Source organism: Astatotilapia calliptera, chromosome 4, assembly GCF_964374335.1.
Source record: "Astatotilapia calliptera chromosome 4, fAstCal68.1, whole genome shotgun sequence".
NCBI classification, from domain to species: domain Eukaryota; kingdom Metazoa; phylum Chordata; class Actinopteri; order Cichliformes; family Cichlidae; genus Astatotilapia; species Astatotilapia calliptera.
The window spans coordinates 23,075,901-23,088,099 of NC_137425.1; the positions used below are offsets into that span (position 1 = coordinate 23,075,901).

The 12,199-nt window shown below is 41.4% G+C and overlaps 1 protein-coding gene across 2 annotated transcripts in view; it reads left to right on the plus strand.

The window, feature by feature from the left end:
* prkcbb (protein kinase C, beta b) overlaps positions 1-12,199 on the plus strand; it is a 103,027-nt gene that overhangs the window by 19,430 nt on the left and 71,398 nt on the right. For both annotated transcript variants that reach the window (XM_026165483.2, XM_026165482.2), the window contains exon 3: positions 11,470-11,552. In XM_026165483.2, the coding sequence (XP_026021268.1) occupies positions 11,470-11,552 (83 nt within the window). The remainder of the gene's footprint in view (positions 1-11,469; positions 11,553-12,199) is intronic.

Here is a 12,199-nt window from a genome sequence, read left to right on the forward strand (position 1 = left end):
CGCCGTAGCACAGCCCTCTGGACTGAGTTTAGCTCCGTATATCAACAACATGATTGGCTATCATCAGCTCATTTGTTGAAGTCACATTAACAAATCAAATTGCTGCCTGTATCGGTCTGAATTTTTGTGTTTCATTCTGTAATCAGTGCTGGCACATGTACTTGTATTTCATGTATTATTTGGTATTCAAAGCTGTTCATCGGCTCTCCACTCTCACCTCGATGTCCTCTCTCACCCACTCTTTCTCCCTCATCCTCTTCATATTATCTCTCTCTCTGTTAATGAGTAACCTCAGATCAGGTAAAACTGCATGCCTGCTCTAAATACAAGGATGTCTAATGTAAAGAACCCACACTGTATACACTCGAGCGTTCACTCTGCTTTTTCTTTCCTACCCGCAGTTATTTTCTTGCTGTCTGGCCGAAAACAGCAGGTACTGTTTGCGGGGGAGTTAAGAGAGAGAGGGAGAGAGAGAGTGGCAGTGAAGGGTGGAGTGAGTGAGAGATGAGGGCAGGAGAGTGAAGCATAGTGAAGAAAAGTTGATGTACAGTACAGGAGATTACAGGGTTACCGGTGTGTGTCTGTGTGTGTGTGTCGACTGGACATGCTCAGCAGATGCGGAGGTAGATGTACTTCTGCAGTGAGAGGACACGAAGAGCCCTCCATGTGCACACAAACAGGGAGCGAGAAGAGACAACAAGTGTTGGTGCAGAGATTAACAGTGCAAATGTCAGTGTTTTTTACTGTGCCGTGCAGCTATTCAGCACATCTTCTTGACAATATATTTTTAATCCAAACTTATGTTTCGTCGTTTAAGTAGATTGTTTTTACATACTCGATTTCTTTTAGGTTATTGGTACTAATATATGCATTGCACGCAGGCCTACTTACACCATCAGTGTTACACCCATTAGAAGAAACTGATACACATGGAAACGTATGCTTCCCCCATCTTAACAAGCTCTATCAAGGTGCACAAAAAGCAAGACACCTACGTAACGCCCACACAGCAGTGGCTCAGCTGTAGACTGCACAAACACTAGGAAGCTCTCAGATCTGAAAGTTTGCAGTTGCATGTATGTGATTAAAAAGCAAATATATTAACCGCGAGGTGGAGGCGAGCCAACTTGCTGAAAAATGTGATCGAGCGAGTAGGGGATGGAATTGGGTGACAGGATAAAGAGAAGGATGAATGAGCAGAGCCTGGGATAAAATGGGGAAAAGAAGGAGAGTGAAAGGCCAGAAATCAAGAGGAGGAGATGGAGTGAATGAAAGAAAGGGAATGCAGTGAATGAGCTAGAGACGGAGCAGATGAGAGACAGAGAGAGAGAGAGGATAAGGGTGGAGGTGTTAGCTGGACCACGTGAAATCACTCTGTGCCAAAACTTTTACAGCGCTGGCACAGAGCTGAAACTGAAATCGAGCGGCGCAAGAAGCCAGACAGACTGTAGTGTCTCCTGAAAAGGCAGTTTTATTGTTTTGTCACTCTGTTATCTTCCTATTTAATATTAGAATAGCTATTGAACGAGAAACAATACATTATTTTTAAAAAAGCGTCTTCCTATTATAGTTCTGCTGATATTTTATATAATTTATTATCTGCTATTCAAGGAGTAGTAAATGAAACGTAAGACAGCTGCATGTTCCTGCTTATGATGACTGCATGTTACCATCTACTGAAGTCACACAGTGTTAACGCTGCTTCTTTCTTCCCCTTTTTCAAAAGCTGTGGCCCGTTTGTGGCTTTAGGACTGATAGTGATTGCCTTGCAGTGGACTCCCCCTATAGTAAGCTGTCAAATCATTTATAGTTAACACGTGACTTGTTTTTATAGCAGATTTTTCCTGATAGAGAAGAATCTCTCTAAATGCAGCCATAGTCACAGCAAACAGCCACATGCCACAAACACATATGGAGCATCCTAAGAGGAGTGAAATGAAAGGAGCAAGTGTTCAAGGACCACTTGAGCAGATGGACTCTGTTGAAGTTGCAAAAATAAAAAGAATAGATGTTAAATACGCCTGAAATCTAACAAATATAACCTTTTGATGATCTTTTAGGATTTGCCAGATTTCCTGGGAAGCGTTGCGTAAAAGCACTGGTGAAAGGGTCCTGTTGTGAAAGTCTAATTGATTGTTTTACTTTGTTTACACCCCTACTTGTCTTTATGAGCATGACCAACCCAAGGTCACATTTTCGCTTGCCAAGTGAAATCCTCTGTTTTTGTGTAACAAGATGAAAAATGATCGCTGGAGAGATGGAGGAGGAGGAGTATAGAGGAGAAGAAGAGCGGATGGATTGACGGAAGGGAGAGAGAGAAAGAGGAGGAGTGATATGGGTGTGCTGACTCACTCTGACCCTTCTCCCTGCTCCACCAGCGGCATCGTGGGTATTTATACATTGGCGTAGGCTGTTCACCTCCCCCTTATATAAGAAGTTACACACACAAACACGCACAGACATGAGGGGAGGTGCCCAAGGTGAATGGTGCTCCGTTTTGTTCACATCATTGACTTTCTTCTTCTTGCTTTCGATTCTTTATCACCTCGCTCTTCTTCTTCTTCTTGCCTTCCTCCTGTTGCACCAGCCTCCTCTTTGAGTTTTTCACCCCCACTCATGAGGAAGTTTCCTCTTCACTGAGACAGTAGGAAGAGCAAGAAACAGAAACGGCAACAGTAGTGCTCGCCTAGACCTTTCCCTACGCTGTTTAAACACTGTGCCAGGTCTGCTAGGCTGCAGTCAGGGAGAAGGTGTGATGCAGGTGTTTTGTAGCCAAATGAGTGAGCCAAGTCAGTCAGTATACATTCACTGGTACACCTGATAAACTGCTCCTTTACTCAACTATCTAATTAGGCAGTCACGTTGCAGCAACTCAGTACATTTAGGCATGCAGAAGAACAGCGATTTTTAGTGGCTGGCATGGCAGTTGGTGCCAGATCAGCTTTTCTGAGTATTTCATGAACTGCCAATCTACTGGGATTTTCCAGTTCAGCCATTTTACAGAGATTAGTCTGAAAAAGAGAAAATATCCAGTGAGCGGCAGTCCTTCGGGTGAGAACGCCTCATTGATGACAGAGGTCAGAAGAGAATGGAAAGAATACTTTGAGCTTGTATAAACACTCATTACAACTAAGGTGTGCAGAAGAGCATCTCTGTTGCAGCAGAAGACCATGTACTGTCATTATAGGCTCGTTATGTCACTTTTGCATAACGTGTATGCTGAAAGGACAGTTTTATATCCAAAGCTTGTATCATTTGCTATAATTATTTTAGAAATTACAACAAAAGCTGTAAGATCCAGCATCAATGGGAGCAATTATGGCTGCTCACTACATCACAGAAAACTAAGATAAACATGCTCATTGTCAAACCAGACGAATATATACAAATAATTATTCAAGATTCAAGACCTTCATTCTCAGAAAAGAGTAAGTTAATCTTGATCTCTTATATTCAGCATGTTAATTCAGCGATAAAGGTAGTATTACTTATAGTAAGTGTCTGCAATGCAGGAAACGCTGTAGGTGACAGCCTACTATGGCTATAGATTAATAAATAGAAGTAGCTACAGATTTCTGTGTGGTGTAGCATTGAACCTGGATACTGAATCTGAAAGCATCTAAATCTGGGACATCGCTGCATGTCACTGCGTCTCGCATGCACACCAAAACAAACGCACAGGCGCACGCACGTTGGCAGCTCATTAGAGGGAAAGGCTGTGTACGACATCGTGTTCTGCCAACATTTCATAAACAGAATATACCGGAGCAAGTTGGAGAGATGAAGAGAGGAGAGGGGAAGAAAAAATCAAAGTGGAAAAAAAAGAGGTATAAATGAGAAAATTGAAAAAAACAGTAAAGTGCTTCACTGCATTAGAGCTCAGTAAATGCTGTCTCTAATAAGTGTTCCTAATGAAAACATTAATTGCGACTTGTTTCGCTTCAGTATGAGAGCAAATGATTTATTATCTGCGCTCAGAAAGTTTTTAGATTTCTGAGTAATCTTTCACAAAATGTTCTTCATGTAAGATGATGCAGTCTTACTGTAATGCAGTGTCTCTCTGTTTGATTCCTCTTTTGCACCGTATTGATGCACAGAGAGCCTGATGGGAAGATGATATTGACTGACAATAAGCTTTTATATAATCATGTCACGTGACTGTTGGGGAGGGATTAGGGCAGCGTGGCACACGTCAAAGAGCTGTAGTTGCACAAAGATATTTCAAGAGGTGTGTTTTGTATGTTTCTGTGTCTGCGTGTGAGCGGCCTAACCCAGCGGTTGCTGGGATGAACGCTTTCATTTCCTTTGCGATTCATGAAACTTTTAGCATTTTACTTCCAGTGGTTATATAAAGAACGGAACATCCATTAAAAGCAATTAGGGAATCGAATCAACGCTAATGACTGAATTCATCATAGATTCATCTGGTGGTTATTTTTTCTTCGATTAACCAGTTGTTTGCAAGCAACATTAAAAATGACCCAGAGCTCAAAATCTTACTTTATGCTTTTTGCTCTAAGAGAAACATTTATGTCCTACAAACTTATGCTATTATAAATGTATTTCTGTTGTGAAGTGAGAAGCTTTTTTTCTTGTTAAAGTAGTTACTGATGGGGAAAAGGAACGCATGCTGCAGACAGCTGACTGTGCATGTAATGACCCGCCCTCTCCTGGGAAAAAGGCCCATGAAAACCTTTGCATTGTGGACAACATGTTTGCACTTGCATAGCAGTGGATGCTTTAAATCATTTACCATTTTAGCTGATTTTATCCACCAGTTTCTCACTCATAAGAAGAAAAAAAGAGGTGCTATCTGCAACCAGCAACTTAATGCCCTGCCAAGCTCTGCAGGTGCTTTCCATTGCTTTAATATAAACTGAAGTGTAACAAATTAATGAGAGTTACTGAGATGGAGAAAAAACGAGAGAGATACATGGGAGAAACCTGTAACTGTGCCTGTTTGTAGTATGTGTTTCTGTGTTCTTGATGAATGTCATGAATATTTAATTTGTATGATAAATAATGAAGGCACGGCACGGTGCCAACTACACACGTGTGGGTGCACAGAGGGCACCGAGGGGGCAGAGATGTGTGGAGCAGGAGGACAAATAAAAGCACGGTTTGTGAGGGAGGTAGACAGGGAACAACCCTCAGTTTAATCCATGCAGGATTGCACAGTAGCGGCAGCTGTTGAGTGCTGAGAAAATAATAAATCTTTTATTTTGGTTTCATTAGCAAAAACCACAACATCTACTGAGATTGTTTATGAAATATTTAGTGTGTTAGGGACTTGCAAAATGGAGGAAAGGAGCAGGATGGTGGTTCTGCTGGTTGGAAATCCTCCGGAAATATGTACCATCACTTCTGGGCTTGGCATCCCCTGAGAAATGAGAGAAAGAGAGAAAAGGTGGGGGGAGGGGAAATAGGAACAAACAGGTCAACAGGGCAGGAATACTTTTATATGAGCAGCTGAACCTCGGTTCCAGCTGTCAGCTTCCAAAAAGTTGGCCCCAGCCCACAAGTTGGCTGGATTTGGTTTGTTACCAACTGTTATTGCCCACAGCTCAAGATTACAGGTGAGGATTGGGATATAGATCGATCCCGAGATGCCTAAATTGCTCCACTTGGGGTAGCAAGTGTACCCTTTTCAGGCTAAGGATCATGGGCTTAGATCTGGGTGTGCTGATCGTGAGGAGCTGGAGGCCACCCCCCTGATGAAGCTAACATCATCTGCAAAAAGCAGAGATAAAATACTGAGGCACCTAAAGTGAAAGCTTTCCACCACCTGGGTACACCTAGAAATTCTGTCCATGAAAATTCTGAGCAGAACTGGTGACAAAGGGCAACTCTGGCGGAGTCCAACACCCACTGGAAATCTGTTCGACTTAGTGCTTGCAGTGTGGTTCAAGCTCCTACAGTGGTTTTACAGGGACCAAATGGCTTGAAGCTTTCACTAAAGGGTGGCTGGCCTCTCACTGTCCCTTAGAGACAAGGTGAGGAGTTCAGTCATGTCAAAGGGGCTCAATGTAGCTCCTCCACATCAAAAGAAGCCAGCTGAAGTGGTTCAGCCACCTGACAGGTTTCCTCTGGGCGCTTACCGAGTCAGATATTCTGGGTATGTCCCACTGGAAGGAGACACCGGTGCTGACCCAGGACACTCTGGCGAGATTACATCTCTCAGCTGTCTGGGAATGCCTCGGTGTTCCCCTAGTTACACTGGAGGAGGTGGCTGGGAAGAGGGAGGTCTCGGTTTTTCTGCTTAGGCTGCTGTCCCCGCAACCCAGCCCTAGATAAGCAGGCAAAAATGCACGGATGATTTAAAAGCCAAAATATATAAAATTATAACGTTTCATTTAGTGTGACCTGAAATAAGTAACTGAATCCATATACTCATCAGGAAAATGTTTAATGAGTTCAAGCTAAATCCATCTTTGTTACTGTCTATGGTTCCCTTTTCTTTTTAAATCAGCTTTTCAACCAATTATCACTTGACCTATGCATTGTGGTACAGCAGTTGGGTAACCCTCAGTTGGCTGATTGGAGGACTCCTTTCAAGATGGCCTCCTTCTCTTAATCCAGCAAATGGGATCTGGGCTTGTGAGATTAGGTGATGCCCTTTGTCTTGCATGTGTTGCCTGTCAGTGTTTCGGGTCAGCTAAGTGGATGTGTAAATAATTGAGCAACTAATGACTAATTAACAGATTTATTGAGAAAAGGAGGGGCACATTTTAGCTCTGACAGTATTTTTTGGTGTTTGGTTTTGGCCCAAAGGTCATATGCTTGAATGGCATACAGCACTATTTTATTGGCAGATCTGCGTGTATGTGTGTATGTGTGTGCATGCATTAGTGTGTTTTCATTAGGGATTTGGCAGTAGCAATACTCGAAAAGAGCAGTTGCCTTGAAGCAATATGTGCGCACAGCTCACACCATTTCTCTCTGTACTCCCATCCTTCCACCCTCACACCCTGCGTATTCAATCTGCGATATCACTGGAATGAGTGGGTGGTCTTTGTGTGTGAGTGTGTGTGGTACAGTATCATTGCAGTGCGTAGGTGGTGTAACCAAAGAGAGGATGTTGCGTGGGAGTGAAGTACCATTGAGGTGGGCATGATTTATGTGTGTTGGAGAAAGTTCCTTTGTGTTAATTATAACCCCTCTGATCACCACCGGTTTGCCAGTAGGTACGGATTAAATAGAATATGACACAAAGATAACTGATCCCCAAATATGTAAGTGAGATCATGGTGATAAATGCACACTGAAAATATCAGAAACATTTTTGGAAAAAGTGAAAGATCAATTTGTTAAACGTTGTGATCTATCAATCACTCAGACTGTGCATTACACAATAGTGCAGGGAAAACTGTGCGCTTGTGTTCAAAGCCATGCTTTTTCATGCTTGTGTGACTTTGCTTAAATAACATGAAGTGGTAAGCATAATTTAGTTCTGTTTCTAAACAGGAAGCAGTCATTGTGGCTTTAATGATTTGAAAGTGTTCTCAAAAGTATTAAGGATGAATTTAAAAACCAACTAATCAATCAACACTTTAAAAATCTTTCACTAATATGGTATTTTTCATGTTCCAGTAAATATGTAGGACATTAAATAAGCACCGCAGCTGAGCATTTCCGTCTTGCTTAACATACGTTACAAACCCGAGGGCTCGACCCCATCAGCCAGGGAATGGGGCTAACATTGATCAAACACCAGCAACACGTTATTAAGCTATCAAGTCAAAGTTGTCGACGTGGACTCTTTTCATATCAGCTCAGCAGGAAAATGTCCTCTTATCTCTGTTTCAAGATGTGTGTGTCTGCGAGTGTGTGTGTGTCACTGTAAACCAGACAAACACTGCACAGTGGAGGAGACAATTAAAATAAAGATGATGTTACACAATCTGACAGCAACGTATGTTATTGCAAGTGTGCCGCGTGTCCCGGCAAGTGGTCGTTTAAGTGCTTCGCTTCTGATGACAGTTTTAATTTACACAGCTAGCAACTAGCTGTTTTCCAGTGTGCTCAAGGCAAGTGTTTGTTCATGTGTTCTGGGATTTTTTTCTTCTTTCCTTTCACCAAAACAGCACAGCACTAGATTTATGTTCCAGGTCCTCGTGAGTTAAACATTTAGCACAGATCTTTTTCTATTTTGCAAGATAACTTAGGAAGAACAGGAAGAATGGAGCCTGCGTGCAAGTGGCTGAGCGGGAGGCACAAGGGCAGATTTGCATATTCATATTATGCATGCTAAATGAGGCAAACAAAAGCCCCACAAACTATGGATATGAAATACATAATTTTATCTTTTTTTAAATTTGATGAGCATGTTTTTTTAAAATCACTCTAGCAAAGCAAACCTTCAGTAGAGTGGTGGCTGTTTTTTTTAAGTAGTATTTTTGGTTTGACAACAGCTTTGTTTCACAAAACACTGCACACTAACTCATTAATCAATATGTTATTTTAGTGTGCTGTAATAGAGTTTCAGTAGTTGTTTTATCATAACGTGTATTTGGGCGCCTCTGGATCTTCTATCTGACATACACGCCATGTAAATATACTCTGGGGCACAGTCATAAGGACTGTGTATGTGAGATATATTTAGCTTCCTCTGTTAGTCTTGCCTGTCAGTGGAGCTGACATTGATCAGGGGGGAAATGACAGACTCACTGTGCGTCAAAGCTTTCACATGTTTCTGCACCGCTGATTGTTACCAACACAGAAAGTGTTACGCTTTTCATCACATTTGGATTCTTATTGTATAGGCTTTCCTTTGGTCTTTTTAAATGTGTGTTGATGTGTATGCCTGTTATTTAAAAAACAAAAAAACAGCAACTCTTCAACCCTGTAAAATGGCACATTTAGATTTGAGATATTTTAATTTGTTGACACAGTAGACTTTAGAAACATAGCAAATTATGTTGATACAAAGTCATTTTTGTACATACTGTACCATAAAGCAGAGGTTACATTTAACAGTACATCCAAGACATTTAGAAGGTGCTCTTATCCAGAGTGGCTGACAGTGATTCAACGGTGCTGGAGTGACAATAAAGAGAGTGTGGGTGTGAATCCCACTGTACGTTTATCACTGCTAAAGCTTTTCTTATGTTAAATAAGTGCTGCTTCTAACAGCCCAGGGACAGCAAAACAGCCCAGCTTCTATCAAACCTACTGCTAAAAATATCGGTGCTTTTGGTTGAATAAAAATTAAGTCAGTGAGTCAGTAAATGCAGATAATACTCCTGTGCCGGGGATCATGTTTTGATCTTGATAAAGATGGTTAGTGTACTTGTTCACCCAGTGCAGTTATATAATCTGTGTTAGCCATCGTCAGCTATGAGTATATTTATTATGTGAATATGCAAAAGTCTCGAGCCACCTGTCATTTCTTTAAATTTTGCCTCCAAGGAACCAGATTTTCTTATCATTTCTTTAAAAAGTGGTCTTGAGCAAAAGTTCTCCAGGCTTTCTGAAGATCCTTTAAAGGTTTTTCTTTGGTCATTGGCTGCTTTTTCACTCATTTTCAGTCCAGTCCTTGTACAGGTTATTAGCAGAGGAATGTTTTTGTGTTAAGCCACTTAATGCTTAGATGTGAATCATTCAAATATCACCTAACCAGGGTCGTCAGTCTACACATAACAGACAACTTAGCAAAGAAACAATTTTAAATTGCGTCCCTGGTACTTTGGTGTTAGCAGTCTGTTGCAAAAACACATAAATTGTTCCCATTTCCTTACTCAAATTTATGAGTGTTAGGGTTAGAGGTGGTAGGGCTAAAAAAGCTCTCAGCAGATGAAAAGAATCTGAAAGTCATGTGCTTAACAAATAGGAAAAAATCCAGTAAAAACCAGACACAAGACCTGAAAGATGAATCTGGCCTATCAGTTGGTCCATCTACTGTTCAGCGAAGCCTAATTCTGAAGAAAGGGAAACAGGGGGAAAGGCGTACGACAAAAGACACAAGTAATGGACTGAAATTCAGTGGTAACAGGTCTTATGGAGAGTAGAGCAGGACGATATGAAAAATATTTATCACGATATACATTTGAAAATTTGCGATAACGATTTAACTGATGATATAATTGACACCAGACAAAATGCTTTACAACTCCACAACTTTATTAGTGCAAAAAAACATCAATGTATTTTCACTTAAACAAGCAGCTGTTTTTTATGTGTATTAAAGTTATATAAAAATGTAACAGTGCAAATTGACAGTTTAACCAAAAGGCATTTCCAGTGGAAACTGGCCGACATATCCTCAGCATAACCATGTATAATATCCACAAAACTTAAAAACTTAAAACGTATCACTCCGCGAGGCGCCTGCCTAATATAGCTGTAATGCTCCAACAATCCATCAAGCGGTGCGGGTTCGTAGCTTAGCAAAGTCATACTGAAACATTTGACAGATTTTCAAGCGCCGTGTACATAAAACCGTTTCGAGGTCAGTAAACACAACCAGAATTCATACATGAGGCACACGGGATTATAAGGGACACTGTCGATTTTCAGAAAAATCAAAGGATTGAGTTTAAGTGTGCCGTATTTTCCAAACAACGCGGTAATAACGACGGCCCGCTAGCATGCTCTACCAAAAATAGTGCTTTGTTGTGTATGTGACGGACGAAAGCTAAACCAGTTCCACACCACTGAAGTTGCAGCATTTTTACAAACCAATTCTGGTTTCATTCAACGATCCGCTTTCGCTCTTCTCATGTGCGCATGTAAACATAGGCGCTGCACATGCGCGTTTTACCCATATTCTATCGCGATATTTCATTTTTCTATCGTTGCCCAAAATCACGCCGGTATTACCGTGAACGGTATGATATGGCCCAGCCCTAACAGTCAGTGTGTGCAGGCCTGTGTAAAACACAGTGGAGGCTCTGTGATGGATTGTGGCTGCATTTCTGCTTCAGAATTTAACCCACCATGCAGTAACATCTGTAAAACATCAGATTGCTTCATTTTTCAGCGTGACAATGATCCCAAACACACTTTTAATGCAGTAAAAGCAAACCTAGATCAGTCGTGGATTGGCCTCCCCTGACCGTGGACCTCAACATTATTGAAGCAGTGTGGGTTCATCTTAATAGAAAACGGAACAAAAGGCAATTCAATTCAATTCAATTTTATTTATATAGCGCCAAATCACAACAAAAGTCGCCTCAAGGCAGAGACATCTAAAGAAGAGCTTTAAATGTTGGAGGTTTTTCCAAATGTGAGCTGATTTAAGCCCATTCACAGGTGCCAGACTAAGATTTTGGCTGAACAGCCTTCAAGTTAGCTTGAAACTAATGTTGACATCAGACTGTGTTTTTAAAAACAGCAAATACAAGTCAGCATGTGTTTACTGGTCAAAGCTAAAGAAAAAATGTCAGATTTTTAGACATTTTTAGATCGCAGGATCTCTTTGCTGTGTACAGAATACTGATGCTTTCTCTTCCTCTTTTTCTCTCTTCACAGTGTGTTGTTTCGTGGTTCACAAACGTTGCCATGAGTTCGTCACTTTCTCCTGCCCAGGTGCTGATAAAGGGCCCGCGTCAGACGTGAGTACAAATAAACGAATCATTTTAAACTGTGTGAGAGCAAGAGCATGCACAAGTAAGTGAAAGACACGTGGAAAGCGAGAGACACAGAGAGCACGTCGACATTTCCATTCATGAGCCCCCGTCACCTGTCGGCGCCGGTGTTACGCTTGAGCAGCCTCCATCTTTTTCTCGCTTCTCAGTCTCTTTTTCCTGTCTTGACAGTTCAACCGTAACCTCCAGGAGTTTCTCTAGTAATTACATTTAAGTAAGTACAGAAGAAGTGATACCATAAAAGCCAGAAAAGACATGTAACACCTGGAGCTGCCAAATATAACCGCTGTATTACAGTAATTGCTCTTCATCACGCTACACGAAGAAAATGACGGCCTTATATTTAACCACATGGACCCAAAGTAGTGTTCTCTAACTGCTGCCTATGTTCACCTATGCTTCTTTTCTTCCTCTTAGAGGTTTTATATTATAAAAAACTGAAGCTCAGAGGTTCCCTTGATCTCTTTTTAGTATCTTTGAAGTTTGAAAACACCCCTCCTTGCTGGTTGAGTGTTTCTGTGGTGTTATCTGTACGAGCCACAGGTTGCAGTTCGCATTCTTTGACATGAATTCAAAGAGTATTGTCGGAGGTTAAAAGCTGTGCCACTCTCGTA